This window comes from Mesoplodon densirostris, chromosome 4 (genome assembly GCF_025265405.1).
Source record: "Mesoplodon densirostris isolate mMesDen1 chromosome 4, mMesDen1 primary haplotype, whole genome shotgun sequence".
Taxonomy (NCBI): domain Eukaryota; kingdom Metazoa; phylum Chordata; class Mammalia; order Artiodactyla; family Ziphiidae; genus Mesoplodon; species Mesoplodon densirostris.
In genome coordinates, this window is record NC_082664.1 from 108521428 (window position 1) to 108540920 (window position 19493).

At 35.7% G+C, this 19493-nt stretch overlaps 1 protein-coding gene across 5 annotated transcripts in view; it reads left to right on the forward strand.

Moving 5' to 3' along the window:
* MEF2A (myocyte enhancer factor 2A) overlaps window positions 1-19493 on the forward strand; it is a 172112-nt gene that overhangs the window by 142523 nt on the left and 10096 nt on the right. For 2 of the 5 annotated variants that reach the window (XM_060096904.1, XM_060096905.1), the window contains exon 9: window positions 16534-16557. The exons of the other annotated variants lie outside the window; for them this stretch is intronic. In XM_060096904.1, coding sequence (XP_059952887.1) covers window positions 16534-16557 — 24 coding nt within the window. The remainder of the gene's footprint in view (window positions 1-16533; window positions 16558-19493) is intronic. 5 annotated transcript variants of the gene reach the window in all.

The window sequence follows — 19493 nt, forward strand, 5'->3', positions numbered from 1 at the left end:
ATATTCTCCTTTGCAATTTACTGTACTTCCATAGACTCTAGACCTTTTCCTAATGAGTATTTCTATTTGAAATTAGCATTTGAAGAGACAAGTCTATTTTAAATACACAGAAATCAGATTATGAAAAATCAGGAAATAAATCTACCTAATGGTTATTTAAAATTATAGCTAAATGTGGAGAAGTTATTATGTTAATTTTAATTTACCAAACTGGAATCTTTGCTTAGAGATCTCATCCTCAATTTGATAAATTAAACCTGACTTAAGTACTTCTTCTCTGTGCTCTGCATACTTTCAGTAATTTTTTCACATACTTTTCTGTAAGAGAAATACTAAATTATTTGTTAGAAAATTCTACATACCAAAGAGAACTATTGTAGAATAGGAAAGAATGCATAAAAACTTGGATGAGTTGTTCTCATAATTTTTGTTTATTCCTTCTCAAATAACCTTCCCATTTAATTCTTATAAGAATACAGGTCTGCCCACCCCAGCCCTTAACAATGTTCCAGCCTCATTTGCTTTTGAATCCTGTGTTTATAAGAAGAGAAAAATATGTCTATCCCACTTAGCTTTCTATAGAAAAAAGTTAGAATATATATGCAAGTTTTAAAACCAGTCTGATTTTAGCAACTGTTTGACTACTAACAATCAGTGTGATGTGTCAGGTGGTCCTCCTACTATGCAGCTGCTAAACTGGCCATATGATTGTTAGCTAAGTGAAAGTAATGCTATCAGGCTCTAGATAATAATTCTACATTGTATAATGATTTATAGATACCCAAACATCTTTATATGCATTGTATCATTTGATTCTCAAACAGTGATCTTGGCAGGTAAGATAAGGAAACCAAGGGAAGGTTAGTACTGGTCCAAGGTAGCACAAAAGAGAGCCAGAACCAAAACCCTTTAAGTCAAAAAACAAAGTGCTTTTTCATTCGGAGATACAGAAAACTGGAAACTTGCTCCCAGCCTTACACTGAAAAATGGTTGGACAAACAATTTCATAGTTTTCCTTGAACACATTGTAGTGCTGAGATTTCAGGGCAACCATCTGGCCCAGACTCTAGGGAGAGACATATACTGCAGGGAGAGGACATTGGAGCACTGACTTTATCTGGGCAAGGCACAGATAATAAGAGTTAAGCTAGGGTGATTGGTGAATTGCTGGGGGTGAAGTGTTCACTGGCAGGACTCTGTAAAACCCCTGGGACTGCTATGTAGGGAGAGTCTTAAGCCCTCTTGCAGGCTTTTTCTCCATGAACCCCACTGGGTGCTCACAGAAAAAATTGGGAATATCCTGAAAAAGTCTCCTCTGTGGTGTACAACGGGAAGAGAGGGGAAGAGCAGCCACTACAGTAGGGGCAAAAAGTTTTGCCTGGGACCTTTTCCCCTTTCACTCCTACGGAACAGAAGTCTTAATCTGTGAGGAGATGAATGACATAAATGGTCATCCTTAGGTATTGGTGAATTCCCATTGTATCTGGGGAAATGGAAAAGGAAAACTCAGTCCGTGGTGGAGGAGCAGGAACAATGTCATGAACATAACAGAATTTCTGAGAAGGCTGCAGCCTGAGGCATAGCACAAAGGGGAAGGCTTAAAACTGAAAATGAGCAGTCTTTGGGGAAAAAACAAATAAACAAAAAACCTCTAGCCAACCAATCTTCCATTCCCACCAGAGGGATTTGAGGCCTGTGGTGGATACACGGAGGGTAACCATAGCAACAGTGAAGCTCAAACCCAGCCCAGTTCTTAATTAAATTAACTCAAACTCTGCACTAAAGGCCTAGCAGGAGGAAAGACCTGCTACAGGTCTTCATGTCAGTAGGAATTACCCAAACTGAAATATAAAGAGAAGAGTCAAAACAAAAAAAAACAGAACAAAGCCTCTAATATTTATGGGGCTTTTTCAGATGATTTAACATGTTTATAACTAGAATTCCAAAAAGAGAAGAGAGAGAGAACAGAGCAGAAGAAATGTGTTTGAAGAAATAATAACCAACACCAAACACACACACACTCAGACTGCTAAAAGCAGAAGACAAAGAGGAAAATCGTAAAGGCATCCAGGGAAAAGAGACATAAATATACAGAGGAATGAAGATAAGAATTTATACCATACTTCTTTTCAGAAACTATGCAAGCTACAAAACAGTGGAGTAATCTAAAGTGCTGAAATTAAAACAAAACCCAAAAAACTTTCAACCTAGAATTCTGTACCCAGCAAAAATATCTTTCAAGAAATGAAAGAGAAATAAAGACATTCTCAAAAATAAATAGTGGGAATTTATTGCCAGCAGACATACTCTACAAGAAATGTTAAAGGATTTCCTTTGGAAGAAGGAATATGCTACCAGCAAACTCTTGGGTCTATACAAAGAAATAAAGAACAATGGAAATGGAATAAATGAAGATAAAATAAAATTCATTTTGTCCTTCATTTGATAAACTTTAATTTTAGAACAGTTATAAATTTATACAAAGATTGCAAAGGTAGTACAGAAAGTTTCCATATGCTGCACACCCAATTTTTCCTGCTATTAACATCTTACATTAGTATGGTACATTTGTTACAACTGATGAATCCATATTGATACATTATTATTAACTAAAGTCTACACTTTATTAGAATACCCTTAGTTGTTAACCCCATGTCTTTTTCTGTTCTGGAATCCAATCCAGGAATACAACATTGCATTTAGTAGTCATGTCTCTTCAGGCTCTTCTTGGCTGTGATAGTTTCTCTAAGACTTTACTTTAATGACCTTGACAGTTCTGAGTATTGGTCAGATACGTTGAAGAATGTTCCTAAATTGTGTTTTTTCTGATGTTTTTCTCATGATTAGACCGGTGTTATGTGTTTGGGGGAGGAAGGCTGTGGAACTAAAGTGCCGTTTTCATCACATTATAACAAGGGTACATACTATCAACATGACTGTTGGTCACTTTGGTCATCTTGCTGGTGTAGTATTTCACTGGCTACTCTTTTCCCCCTTCCCATACTGTCCTCTGTGGAAGGAATTCACTGTGCAAGGCCCACACCTAAGGAGGAGTGGGGGTTATTCTCCTACCTCCTTGAGGGCAGACTATCTACATACATTATTTGTAGTTCTTCTGCACAGGTGACTTATCTGTTCTCTCTCATTTATTTAATCACTTATTTATAGCGAATATTAATATGGACTCATGAACATTTATTTTATACTTTGGGTTATAATAATACTAAATTCTGTTAATATATGATTCTATCAATACCAATATTAGTTTATTCTGTTGCTCAAATTGTTCCAGCTTTAGCTGTTGAGGACTGTTCAAATGGTTCCTGTGCCTCTTTTATGTACCCTCATCTTTGTGGGGTTCTTTTGGCAGGGAGGAAAGGGGTGGTTACTATTTTATTTTCTGATTACTACAGAATGCTCCAGGCTCATCTTGTGTATTTCATGCCCCAGTCCTGGAATCAGGCATTTCTCTGAGGAACCTTGGTTCCTTTTATTGGAGAATGATATTAGAAACCAAGATCTGGGTGTTTTCCCTCTTCTTACTTGCCCCAAAAGATAATTGGCTTTCTAAAGCAAAAATAGTGGCAATGACTTTTGTGTTTATAGCATATGTAAAAATAAAATGACGGCAGAGGGATTAGAAATATACTGTTGTAGGTCTTTACACATGATGAGGTGTATATTTGAAGGTGAACTCCAATTAACTGAAGATGTATATTGTAAACCCTAGTACAGCTATAGGAAATAAAAAGAGGTATAAATAAGTCAATAGAGGAGATAAAACAGAAACATAAAATATGCTCCAGTAGCCCAAGAAATGGGAGAAAAAGAGAATAATAAAGAACAGATGGAACAAATGAAATATAGCTAGCAAGATTGTAGAGTTTTAATCCAACTATACAAGAAAACGTGGTCATAAACATCAGTTAAAAGACAAAATGTCAGATTGGTTAAAACAGGAAGATCATACAGTACACTGTCTATAAGAACCCCACTTTAAATATAAAGACATAGGTAAAAGGATGGAAAAAAATATACCATGCAAACATTAACCAAAAGAAAGCTAGTGTAGCCATATTAATTTCAGGCAATGTAGACTTCACAATAAGGAATATTATCAAGGATAAAGAAGGATATTACATAGTCCATATTCCAAGAAATAAGTATCTTTAATGTATATGCGCCTAACAGCACACCTTCAAAATACATAAAGCAAAAATTGATACAACCAAAAGGTGGAAGAGAAAAATCCACAATTGTAGTTGGAACCTTCAACACTCTTCTCTCAGTAATTGATAGAACAAGTAGGCAGAAATATCAGTTAGGGGTTTAGGTGACCTGAGCAATATTCAACCAACCTGATGTAAGAGACAGTTATAGAACACTTCACTTCACATAGCAGAACACACATTCTTCTTAAGGGCACTTGGTACATTCAGCAATTTAGACCATATCCTGTGCCATAAAACAAACCTTAGCAAATTTCAATCATACAAATTACAGTCTTGAGCATAATAAAATCAATAACAGGAAGACAACAGGAAAATCTCCACATATAGAAATTAAATAACATACTTTTAAATAACTCATGGGTGTAAGAGGAAATCTCAAGGGAAAATTTGAAATATATATATATATATATATAGCGTATCAGAATTTTAGGGACCACCTAGGGTAGCGTTGAGAGGGGAAATTCATAGCATTAAACATTTATATTAGAAAAGACGAAGTTCCTAAATCAGTAAGCTTTTACTTTAAGAAACTAGGGGAAGAAGACTTAACCCAAAGGAACCAGAAGAAAAGAAAAAAATGAGGAGCAGAAATTAACGAAACTTAAAACAAAGACTGTAGAGAAAAGGAATCAAACCAAAGGCTGTTTTTTAAGATCAATAAAACTGCTAAATTTCTAGCCAAGGTTACTGAAGAAAAAGAGAAGAACACAAGTTATCAATATTAAGAATGAAAGAGGTTACATAACCCAAAAGACACTAAAAGATACTGCAAACGATTATTGTACAGAAGATAAGCTACAGAATAATACTACAAACAATTATTGTATAACAGCTAATCTAAAAACAAAACAACACTACAACTTAAAAAAGGGGGCAAGGGGAATACTACAAACAACTCTATTCTAATAGATTTGATAGTTTAGATGATATGGGTAAATTCTTTGAAAAATACAAATTACCAAAGAATTTTCAGACTCACTGAAGAAGAAATAGTTAACCTAAATAGTAAATATCTATTAAAGAAATTGAATTCCTAGTTTTAAAACCTTCCCCCAAAAAACTCCAGATGCAGAGAGCTTTACTGCCAAATTCTACCAAACATTTAAGAAGAAATGATATCAATTCTACATAATTTCTTTCAGAATAGAGGCAAGGAGGGAACACCTTTTCTTTTCTTTTTTTTTAAGATTTAATTTTATTTATTTATTTTTTTGGGCTGCATTGGGTTGCTGCACGTAGGCTTTCTCTAGTTTTGGCAAGGTGGGGGCTACTCTTCGTTGTGGTGCACGGGCTTCTCCTTGCGGTGGCTTCTCTTGTTGTGGAGCACGGTCTCTAGACCAGCAGGCTCAGTAGCTGTGGCTCATGGGCTCTAGAGCACAGGCTCAGTAGTTGTGGCACACAGGCTTAGTTGCTTCATGGCATGTGGGATCTTCCCAGACTAGGGATCGAATCCGTGTCCCCTGCATTGGCAGGCGGATTCTTATCCACTGTACCACGAGGGAAGTCTCAGGAGGGAACACCTTTCAACTTATTGTATTAGACCAGCATTACTCTAATACAAATCAGAATAAGACATTACAAAAAAAGTATAAGCCAGTATCCCTCATGAACTCTAGACATAAAGTCCTCAACAAATATTAGTTTATTAGTAAATAAATTCATCAGTATACTAGAAAGGATAATATATTAAGACCAAGTGGGTTTCATTTCAGGAATACAAGGCTGATTGTAAATTTGAAAATTCATCAATATAATTTACCATGTTAACAGAATTCAACTTTTATTCATAATAAAAGTAACTTTCATCAAACTAGGAGAAGAAAGGAAGTTTTTAACCTAATAAAGAGTATTTCCAGAAATTCTACAACTAGTATACCTAATAAGGGGGAAACAGTCTTTTGGTAAAATAATATTAGGAACCTAGACAGTGTTGTTTATTCTCACCACTCATATCCAACACTGTACTGGAAGTCCTAGATGAAACAGTAAGGCAATAAAAATAAATACAATGTATACATACTGGGAAGAAAGAAATTAAAGTGCCTCTGTTCACAGAAGATAGTATTTATGTAGAAAAGCATAAAAGAACCTACAAAAAAACTTCCAGTGAACAATTGGAATATGAAATTTTAAAATACCATTTAAATATTACTCAAAAAATGCCTACAAATCTCACCAAACATTTGCATGATTTTCATGCTAAAATTACAAAACATTGTTGAAAGAAATCAAAGAGCCAAATGAATAGAGAGAGATATCATATTAATGGGTTTGAAGACTCAATATTGTCAAGATGTCACTTCTTCCTAAATTGGTCAACAGATTAAACACAGCAAGGTTTTTTGTAGATATCAACAAGCCAATTCTAAAATATGTATGGAAAGGCAAAGGAACTACATTGGCCAAAACAATTCTGAAAGAGAACAAAATAGGAAGACTAAGACTAACTGGTTTCAATACCTACAATAAAGCTACAATAATAATGTGTGATACTGGCAAAAAGATGAGCACATAGGTCAAAGAACAAAACAGAGAGCCCAGAAAATAGACCCACACAAATACATTCAGTTGGTTCTTTACAAAGGTAGTAAGGCAATTCAGTGGAGTAAGGATAGTCAGTACAACTAATGGGGCTGCAGCAATTTAGCATCCATATGCAAAAACAGAACCTCAATGTATAATTCATAGCTTATACAAAAATTAACTCAAAATGTATTATAGATCCAAATGTAAAACACAAAACTCTGAAACTTCCAGAAGAAAACATTGGAGAATTACAACATCAAAAGCATGATCCATAAAGAAAAAATTGATATATTGGTATTTAACAAAATTTAAGTTTCACTCCATGAAAAGGCCCTGTTCAGAGAATAAAAAGACAATCTACAGATAAGGAGAGAATATTTGCAAAATCACCTATCTAGTAAAAGATTTTTATCCAGAATGATACAACTACACACCTGTTAGAATGACTAAAATTACAAAAACAAAACCAAAAAACTAAAAATGCCAAGTTCTGGTGAGGATGCAGAGCAACAAGAATTCTCATGTATTCCTGCTTGGAATTCAAAATGGTACAGCTACTTTGGAAAACAGTTTGGCAACTTCTTATAAAGTTAAATATATACTTGTCATACAACCCAACGATTCTGCTCCTAGAGTATTTACTCAAGTGAATTGAAAACCATGCTTATATAAAAAACTTATATTTTTCATAATCTCCCAAAAGTGAGAACAACCCAGATGTCCTTCCAGCAGATAAATGGGTATACACACTCTGGTACATCCATACAAAAGAATATTGCTCAGTAATACAAAAGGGATGAAGTATTTATTCACAACAATATAAATGAATCTTAAATGAATTTTGCTAATTGAAAGAAGCCAGATCCCAAAGACTACATAGTATATATATGATTACATTTATATTTCATAATGGAAAATGCAAAACAGATAAGTGGTTGCCAGGGGTGGGGAGAGGAGTTGAATACAAAAGGGGTAGTATAAGGGAATTTTTGAAGGGATGGAACTATCTGTGATACTGTACTGTTAGATACATTAATCTATGCTTTTGTTAAAACCTACAAAACTGTAAAAGACAAAGAGTGATTTTTTTTTTTTTACTATATTCCATTAAAAAAAGTCAACCAGGATTCCAGGGGAACCCAAGATGAAATACAGACCATGATACATGAATATAACATTATTACAAATGAGTGATATGATGATACTGAAGGGGATGAGGAAGAAAGAGCTGCTCTAAATAACTTTGGAAACTGTTCTGACTGGATACCATAAGTATGGAGACCAAAAAAAATTGCATGAAATCACAGTGCTCAAGATGGTAAATTTGTTACACACATACACACCCTTAAACAAGCAACTACTATACATTGTAGATAAAGAAAGCCAGGTTTCTTGAGAAAAAAACTTACAATTAAGCAATGTGGGTGGGGAAGGCTATAAAGAACCCTGTTTTTCAGGGTTGTAGTTGGAGGTTTCAGTATGAACTTTTTTTTTTAACATATATACAGATAGATAGATAGACAGATAGATAGATAGATACAGAGATAGATGTTGTATACACATGAATTCGTATACATCATATATTTCCTAGCTGTAACTGCTGAGAGGGTCTTAAAACAATGACACCTGGTAACTGAGCACACCTCGCACTCAGATCGTAGTTTCTAAACACCATTCTCCAATAAAAAGAATCAAGACTCCTTGGAGAAGTGATTGATTGTAGAGCTAGGGTCAGGAAAATACACAGTGAGCCAAAGGTGCCAGAGTATAAGGAAATGTATGTCAAAAGTCAGAGGAACCCAACCTTTCAGAGGAGCTCCCAGTGGCCAGATCTAGAAAAATTTAAGCAACAAAATAAATAACAATATTATTGGATTATAACACAAGAAGAATAAAAGAATTAAAAATACTGAGACTGTTACTAAGTAATTGATTGAATAAATGGAGAAGGGACAACTCTTCCTTAGAGAAGAATTCTAATTAATACAGGTAGAAAGAATGAGAGAAATGGCAAATCATCATTATTAACACCACAGTGCAGACCTTGAAGGCAAAGTCAATGGATGAATGCTAAAATTAGCAAAAATTTAAGGAGAAATGGGGTATTTAATCTCAGAATGTCTCTCCCCAAATAATCATTGATTACAAAAAGAAAAATAGTGATTTTATAGTGGAGAATCCTGGAAGACACTACCTTAACCAGAAGATCAAGGTTAACATCACTGGTAATGGGATGACATGCGTCTTTTGATACCATGTGCTAAGAGAATCACGTCACCCCTGTGGTGGTCTACCAAAAGTCCATGCTGTCTGTCTAACTGAGAAAATATCAGACAGACCCAAACTGAAGGATGATCTCCAAGGTACCTGACCAGTACTCTTCCAAAGTTGTCAAAGTCAGTTATGAAAAACAAGGAAAGACTGAGGGAACTGTGGAGACCAGTGGAGACTAAGGATACATGACAGCTAAAGGCATGTGAGATGCAGGATCTGATCCAGGACCAGAAAAAAGACATTCATGAAAAGACTGAAACCCAAGGAAAGTCTATAGCTTTGGTTACTACTACATGCAATTTTGACAACTGCATCTTGTTTCTTCATGGTGTTAACTTTGGGGGAAACTGGATGAGGTGTGTGGTGGTGTGCTCTCTTTGCAGCTGCTCTCTAAGCCTAAAACTTTCAGAATACAAAGTTAAAAATACATACATAGAGGCACAGTTGATTATGGAAGATTCTCACAAGAATAACATTTCAGAGACAGCACCTAAATCTGCTTCAACAGTTCAGGGAGCTCATATTTCTCATATTCGTCAACAGCTGTGTGGCTGACAGGGTCTTGGCGCACTGGCCTGGTGTCAGGCCTGAGCTGAGGTGGGAGAGCCGAGTTCAGGACATTGGACCATCAGAGACCTCCTGGCCCCGTGTAATATCAATCAGTGAGCGCTCTCCCAGAGATTACCGTCTCAACACTAAGACCCAGCTCCACCCAACAGCCAGCAAGCTCCAGTGCTGGACGCCTCATGCCAAACAACTAGCAAGACAGAAACACAACATCACCCATTAGCAGAGAGGTTGCCTAAAATCATACTAATTTCACAGACACCCCAAAACACACCACTGGACGCAGCCCTGCCCACCAGAAAGACAAGATCCAGCCCCACCCACTAGAACACAGGCACTAGTCCCCTCCACCAGGAAGCCTACACAAGCCACTGAAGCAACCTCACCCACTGGGGACAGACACCAAAAACAATGGGAACTACGAACCTGCAGCCTGCAAAAAGGAGACCCCAAACACAGTACGTTAAACAAAAAGAGAAGACAGAGAAATACGCAGCACATGAAGGAGCAAGGTAAAAACCCACCAGACCAAACAAATGAAGAGAAAATAGACAGTATTCCTGAAAAAGAATTCAGAATGACGATAGTAAAGATGATCCAATCTCTTGGATACAAGAGAAAATACAAGAAACGTTTAACAAGGACCTAGAGGAACTAAAGAGCCCACAAACAATGATGAACAACACAAGAAATGAAATTTAAAATTCTCTAGAAGGAATCAATAGCAGAATAAATGAGGCAGAAGAACGGATACGTGACCTGAAAGATAAAATAGTGGAAATAACTACCACAGAGCAGAATAAAGAAAAAAGAATGAAAAGAATTGAGGACAGTCTCAGAGACCTCAGGGACCATATTAAATGCACCAACATTCGAATTATAGGGGTCCCAGAAGTAGAAGAGAAAAAGAAAGGGTCTGAGAAAATATGTGAAGAGATTATAGTTGAAAACTTCCCTAACATGGGAAAGGCAATAGTCAATCAAGTCCAGGAAGTGCAGAGAGTCCCATACAGGATAAATCCAAGGAGAAACACGCCAAGACACATATTAATCAAAGTATCAAAATTTAAATACAAAGAAAAATATTAAAAGCAGCAAGGGAAAAGCAACAAATAACATACAAAGGAATCCCCATAAGGTTAACAGCTCTTTCAACAGAAACTCTGCAAGCCAGAAAGGAGTGGCAGAATGTAATTAAAGTGATGAAAGGAAAAAACCTACAACCAAGATTACTCTACCCAGCAAAGATCTCATTCAGGTTTGACAGAGAAATTAAAACCTTTACAGACAAGTAAAAGTTAAGAGAATTCAGCACCACCAAACCAGCTTTACGATAAATGCTGAAGGAACTTCTCTAGGCAGGAAACACGAATGAAGGAAAAAAACCTCCAAAAACAAACCCAAAACAATTAAGAAAATGGTAATAGGAACATACATATCGATAATTACCTTAAATGTAAATGGATTAAATGCTCCAATCAAAAGACATAGACTGGCTGAATGGATACAAAAACAAGACCCATATATATGCTGTCTACAAGAGACCCACTTCAGACCAAGGGACACATACAGACTGAAAGTGAGGGATGGAAAAAAAAAATTCCATGCAAATGGAAATCAAAAGAAAGCTGGAGTAGCAATTCTCATATCAGACAAAACAGACTTTAAAATAAAGACTATTACAAGAGACAGAGAAGGACACTACATACTGATCAAGGGATCAATCCAAGAAGAAGATATAACAATTGTAAATATTTATGGACCCAACATAGGAGCACCTCAATACAGAAGGCAAATGCTAACAGCCATAAAAGGGGAAATCGACAGTAACACAATCATAGCAGGGGACTTTACACCCCACTTTCACCAATGGACAGATGATCCAAACAGAAAATAAATAAGGAAACACAAGCTTTAAATGTCACATAGATAAGATAGCCTTAAGTGATATTTATAGGACATTCCATCCAAAAACAACAGAATACAATTTCTTCTCAAGTGCTCATGGAACATTCTCCAGGCTAGATCATATCTTGGGTCACAAATCAAGCCTCGGTAAATTTAAGAAAATTGAAATCATAACAAGTATTTTTTCTGACCACAATGCTATGAGACTAGATATCAATTACAGGAAAAAAACTAAAAAATACAAACACATGGAGGCTAAACAGTACTCTACTAAATAACCAAGAGATCACTGAAGAAAACAAAGAGAAATCAAAAAATACCTAGAAACAAATGATGATGAAAACAGAACCCAAAACCTATGGGATGCAGCAAAAGCAAAAGCAGTTCTAAGAGGGAAGTTTATAGCAATTTAATCCTACTTCAAGATACAAGAAAAATCTTAAATAAACAACCTAACCTTACACCTAAAGCAATTAGAGAAAGAAGAACAAAAAACCCCAAAGTTAGCAGAAGGAAAGAAATCATAAAGTTCAGATCAGAAATCAATGAAAAAGAAATAAGGAAACAATAACGAAGATCAACAAAACTAAAAGCTGGTTCTTTGAGAAGATAAACAAAATTGATAAACCATTAGCCAGACTCATCAAGAAAAAGGAGAAGACTTAAATCAACAGAATTAGAAATGAAAAAGAAGTAACAACTGACACTGTAGAAAAATACAAAGGATCATGAGGGATTACTACAAGCAACTATATGCCAATAAAATGGACAACCTGAAGAAATGCACAAATTCTTACAAAAGCACAACCTTCCAAGGCTGAACCAGGAAGAAATAGAAAATATAAACAGACCAATCATAAGCAGTGAAATTGAAACTGTGATTAAAAGTCTGCCAACAAACCAAAGCACAGGACCAGATGGGTTCACAGGTGAATTCTATCAAACATTCAAAGAAGAGCAAACACCTATCCTTCTCAAACTCTTGGAAAATATAGCAGAGGGAGGAACACTCCCAAACTCATTCTATGAGGCCACTATCACCCTGATACTAAAAGCAGACAAAGATATCACAAAAAAACTACAGGCCAATATATGATGAACATAGATGCAAAACTCCTCAACAAAACACTAGCAAACAGAACCCAACAGCACATTAAATGGATCATACACCACGATCAAGTTGGGTCTAGCCCAGGAATGCAAGGATTCTTCAATATATGCAAATCAATCAATGTGATACACCATATTAACAAATTGAAGGCTAAAAACCATATGATCATCTCAGTAGATGCAGAAAAAGCTTTCAACAAAATTCAACACCCATTTATGATAAAAACTCTCTAGAAAGTAGGCATAGAGGGAACCTTCCTCAACATAATAAAGGCCGTATATGACAAACCCACAGCCAACATCGTTCTCAATGGTGAAAAACAGAAACCATTTCCTCTAAGACAAGGTTGAACCCTCTCACCACTGTTATTCAACATAGTTTTGGAAGTTTTAGCCACAGCAGTCCGAGGAGAAAAAGAAATAAAAGGAATCCAAATCGGAAAAGAAGTAAAACTGTCAGTGTTTGCAGATGACATGATACTATACATAGAGAATCCTAAAGATGCTACCAGAAAACTACTAGAGCTAATCAACGAATTTGGTAAAGTAGCAGGATACAAAATTAATGCACAGAAATTTCCTGCATTTCTATACACTCACGATGAAAAATCTGAAAGAGAAATTAAGGAAACACTCCCATTTACCACTGCAACAAAAAGAATAAATTACCTAGGAATAAACCTACCTAAGGAGACAAAAGACTTGTATGCGGAAAACTATAAGATACTGATGAAAAATTAAAGATGATACAAACAGATGGAGAGATATACCATGTTCTTGGATTGGAAGAATCAACATTGTGAAAATGACTATACTACCCAAAGCATCTACAGATTCAGTGCAATCCCTGTCAAACTACCAATGGCATTTTTCACGGAACTAGAACAAAAAATTTCACCATTTGTATGGAAACACAAAAGACCCTGAATAGCCAAAGCAATCTTGAGGAAAAAAAACGGAGCTGGAGGAATCAGGCTCCCGGACTTCAGACTATACTACAAAGCTACAGTAATCAAGACAGATGGTACTGGCACAAAAATAGAAATACAGATAAATGGAACAGCATAGAAAGCCCAGAGATTAAACCCACACACATATGGTCACCTTATTTTGATAAAGGAGGCAAGAATATACAGTGGAGAAAAGACAGTCTCTTCAATAAGTGGTGCTGGGAAAACTGGACAGCTACGTATAAAAGAATGAAATTAGAACACTCCCTAACACTGTATACAAAAATAAACTCAAAATGGATTAAAGACCTAAATGTAAGGCCAGACACTATCAAACTCTTAGAGGAAAACATAGGCAGAAAACTCTATGACATAAATCACAGAAAGATCCTTTTTGACCCACCTCCTAGAGAAATGGAAATAAAAACAAGCAAATGGGACCTAATGAAATTTAAAAGCTTTTGCACAGCAAAGAAAACCATAAACAAGATGAAAAGACCACCCTCAGAATGGGAGCAATATTTGCAAATGAAGCAACAAAGGATTAATCTCCAAAATGTACAAGCAACTCATGCAGCTCAATATCAAAAAAACAACCCAATCCAAAAATGGGCAGAAGACCTAAAATAGACATTTCTCCAAAGAAGATATATAGATTGTCAACAAACACATGAAAGGATGCTCAACATCACTAATCATCAGAGAAATGCAATTCAAAACCACAATGAGGTATCACCTCACACCAGTCAGAATAGCCATCATCAAAAAAGCTACAGACAATAAATGCTGGAGAGGGTGTGGAGAAAAGGGAACCCTCTTGTGCTGTTGGTGGGAATGTAATTGATATAGCCACTATGGAGAACAGTATGGAGGTTCCTTAAAAAAAGAAAAATAGAACTACCACATGACCCAGCAATCCCACTACTGGGCATATACCCTGAGAAGAGCATAATTCAAAAAGACACATGCACCCCAATGTCCATTGCAGCACTATTTACAATAGCCGGACGTGGAAGCAACCTAAGTGTCCATAGACAGATGAATGGATAAAGAAGATGTGGCACATATATACAATCGAATATTACTCAGCCATAAAAAGAAATGAAATTGAGTTATTTGTAGTGAGGTGGATGGACCTAGAGTCTGTCATACAGAGTGAAGTAAGTCAGAAATAGAAAAAGAAATACCGTATGCTAACACGTATAGAATCAAAAAAAAAAAAAAAAAAAAAGGTTCTGACGAACCTAGGCAGGACAGGAATAAAGACACAGACGTATAGAATGGACTTGAGGACACCGGGAGGGTTAAGGGTAAGCTGGGACGAAGTGAGAGATTAGCACTGACATATATACACTACCAGCTGTAAAATAGATAGCTGGTGGGAAGCAGCTGCATCGCAAGCACAGGGAGATCAGCTCAGTGCTTTGTGACCACCTGGGGGGGTGGGATAGGGAGGGTGGGAGGGAGATGCAAGAGGGAGGGGATATGGGGGGGATATATATATACATATAGCTGATTCACTTTGTTATACAGCAAAAACTAACACAACATTGTAAAGCAATTATACTCCAATAAAGATGTTAAAAAAAAATACATACCTATATAAACAGAGAAGTATATCCCCAAGAAAAGGAGCTGAGAAAAAATGACATTTAGGATAGTCATTTGGCTCACCTTTCATGAACTGGATGTGGAATACCTGCCACTATCCTTCAGAAATAAAAACTATAGGAAGTTTCATTTAAGGTGTAGAAATATATTTATAAGAATTACTAATAAACTGCAAAATTTAAGGACAAACTACAAGTTTGACATTTAGCAACTTGTCAGTTATCTTGATCTTTTTTTTTAAGAGATCATGAAGCATCTCCATGGAATTCTTAAAATTTGCCACAGAAACTATTTACACCCTTATCCCTGTAAGTTATAGTGAAAACTGTACATACACACACCCATATTATTTTGATGTGTCTTACGGTTGGAGATGTGTGAAGACATCTATAACAAAACAGTTGAAGAGCATTTTGCGCACATTTGAAATAGAAGTTTATAGGCCAGGTAGTTGTTCTTCAGAGTAAATAATGAGCCTTCTTCCTATTTTACACCATTGTCTGCTTTCAGATTGGGGCTTCATGTATCAGTGATGCTTATAAAGACACCTTTCGCAGATTGACAAAGAAGCTTGACTTATTCAAGTAAAATAATAAAAAACTAGATAGTAGCATATTTCTAGCATATTAATACTTTCTAGATGTGTAGGGAAAAAAGGAGCAATGTTTCATTCATCTTTTCTGTATGTGATTTATCAGTTCATTTCTCCTCCAGTCTCATTTTCTTCATATATGTGTTTTTCTCCATTGAAATTATTATATTCATTTGAAAACTGTATTTGCAAATGATAAACATATAAATTTGTATTATTTAAAACTATACTTACTAAATGTTTGAGTTCTTGTTGTTTCATAACAGTGTGCTTAGTTACTGTGGGAAATAAGAAAACAAGATAATTTCTGCCCACCAAGGAGCACAGAATCTAGTATGAGATAAATGGACATGTGTGACCAGGTAGGGTAGGGATGGGAGGATTTAGATGTAAGTATAGAGTTAATATTCTCCAGATTCCAAATAGAAACTAGTTTCATGATTAGGAAATCCTTTTATATATTGTCACAGTAGCATGGCCATGTGTAGGTGAGGCCAGCATAAGAGCAGACCAAGTTGGGGTAGGAATGTCTTTAAATCCTGGCCCTAGAGGATTTAAAAGAATCTTTCCAGTCTTTTGAAGTCAACTACAGGTACAGAAACAATAAATAATTTATGTTTGTACTCACTGCATATATAATCATCTCTTTAGACTTCCAAACAACTGCTAGTGTTCAGATAACATGTTTTTCTAAAGAAATATTTTATATTCGAGTACCAACAGACTTAGTAACTCTCTTATCCCTCTTATGTGCTGAGTGCAGTCGGAGGAAGAGGAATTGGAGTTGGTGAGTGTGGGTTTCTGATTGAAGGGAGTTGAAAAAGATGTAGAAAGTACTAATTCTCTTCAGTGTTTTTATCTAATATTCCCTTTGTTACACAGATTTTGTTTCTTGCTATTAAATACTGTCCAAACATTTTGAATAACTAAACCAACCTACTGATACTGCAGAGTCTGGTTTTTCTACTTATAATTGTATATCTTGACCCATTTTATTTGTTACAACTTTTTAAGGAACTTTGGGATAGAACTTTTATAAACAATAGCTGTCCATGATGAGAAGACACATTAAAGAATTTTTTTAAGATACAAAATACCTTTTATAGTTCCCCAAATTATTAATATATTTTTAGAAAATGACTTCACCCTCACAGTTCCTCAGATTGTAACACACTGTCTTGTGTTTCTCTTTCTTTCAAAAAGATTACATCATTTTTGGTGAGGTCACCTTTTTTCAGAGTTAGAATTATTTCATCCTGCATGAGATGATCTGAACCACAAGGGGGTTCCCTGTTTATTAAAATGAATGTCTTTAATTTAACATACACAAACTTACTTTTTTTTCTATCAGAAGATATTCTGTTCGTAAAAGTAGCTATTACCTTTTTTCCAAAACAAATGATTTCTATTGGCTTTTTTTCTAGAAATTAAATTTGACTAAAAATAACTTCCAGTTGATATATTTCTTTGGGAACTAAAACTCAAACCTCACAGAACTGATCTTCTGATTTCACAGTCAGCTGCTAATTAGGTGACTTTAAGGGGAATAAAAACTTGAAAATGTTTAGTTTTTAGCATGGACAGAGGTTTAGATTGCATGAAAGCATGGGGGAAAGGCATCTGTTCATTTTGTTTACATTTTATTATTATATATATATGCATGCTGGTATGTTTTGCACAGTTGGTTTCTTTTCAGATAAGGTTGTCTGTGCTCTGTCCTTAAGATGAGAGATTGTTCATTAACTTTGTGTTCACTCTCACAGTTTTGGATGTGGTTTCATATTGGTCAACTAAAATATACTAGCCAGCTTTCATTGTGGTGTTGGATTATATCATGTGCAGATTTTAACTATCTTTTGGGGAAATACTTTACTTAATGATACAGTAATGACTAGCAAATGGATGTTTATAGTTCAAGATAAAATAATTCATCTTAGATTAAACCTCACTATTTATACCCTTAAGAAGTTATCATGAATGCTTCCTTGTGAACTTATGAATTATCTAGCAATATGTTGCCCTCTAGTGGTTGTGGAAATCAGTGCCATTGAGCTTTAATGGGTAGAACCGATATATTGGAGTGTTACTGTTTTACACACACACACACACACACACACACACACACCATCCCCCCACCCCCCATCTTGAGGTCACATCAGTAGATTTCCATGGAGGTGAAGCTATGGCATGGATAAAGCTAGACCAAACCATGTTGTACTGTATTTTTCACCTACTATTTGACTCTTGAAGTTTCAGTGACCAAATCTGTGAGAACAAATTAAATCCAAAATAGATCCCTGTCTCAAAAATTCATTAAAATTTTTAACTTGATGCTGAGACAAAAATGTATTCCTTTCCACATTCCTTAAAGTATACCTTCAATTACAGAATCTCAAAGGTAAATTTCTAAGTATTTGAAGACTATAAAATCTAGCAATCATAAAAATACTTATAATTAAGAAACAAATATATAACCAAAAACTGTAAACAGTCATTCGCATTTCTAAAACTTAAGCTAATTCAGACTCTAAAACTTAATCAATTTAAAATGCAGAGCTTTATGTGTCAGACCAAAATATAATCAGAAACACAATCTATTAGAATTCGGAAAGTTGTATAAAATTGGCTTGAGCTCTAAAATATAATCATGAATGGCTCTGACCTCAAGTGAAATAAAGACAAGTGCCCTGGAGCCTACACTAAAGACTCCTTTAGAACCAGGCTATAGAGATTCCTTTAGAAGCCTTGCAATTCTAGAACAACTCTACTTCATGACAGCTCCAGGGGAATAGCTATGGATCAGAAGGAATAAATATATTTACCTTTTTTTTTTAATACGAGTTATGTAGAAATCTTGGGCCAGAGGGTTTCTTAGAGCAATAATTTAAGGGTACTATCTTACCTTCCTGTAGTACTTCAGTTGTCTCAAAGCATTTCCCATCTATTACCTTACTAGATTCTCAGAGTAGTACTACAAGGCAGGCAGCACAGTGATCGCTGTCTTCCCCACTTTACAACTGAAGAGGTTTGGAGAGGTTAAATGATTTTCCCAGTGCTTAGGAATTAGTGAATCTGGGACAAGATCCAGGGCAGTATAACCTGAATGGTCTTTCCAACATCCTCTAACTTAAGATTGGATAGAAAATACAAACTAAAAAGAAATAAAATGAGATCTGGATCCTTATCAAATAATCAAAAGTTCAAATATCTAGATCTAACCAAAGGCCTTTATCTGATTACCCTTTGAAATGGTGATAGAGAAAACTGAATCACATCCTGACTCTTTATAACCTCAAGGGCACTGAATTATACTTTTATTCATATGGCTTAGTACCCCAAATGTCAGTTATCAGGCTGTAATTTCTTCAGTTAGAAAAAAATAACCCTGGAGTTATGCGTTAACCTTCTTGTGTTCTAACCACATGGAACTTGGAGTCTGTCCTGTTCCTCTGATCCTCAGTTTTAGAAAGTGTTCGCTTAAGGCAGTGTCATGAGAAACTGCCCTGTCATACCCCTACACATAGAGAATGGTGATATCTTAAACTGACTTGATTATTCAATAGTTGATTTCTTTTTTCATTCCCACTGTAGATAGGATACTATGTAGATGCTGTCAGTTGGCAAGCATTTACCATTTCTCATACAGCCCTGTCAAAAGTACTTTATTCAAGAGCTCTCTACTCAAAGCTTCTCCTCTCATAAGAGTCAGGAGACTGTGTCTGA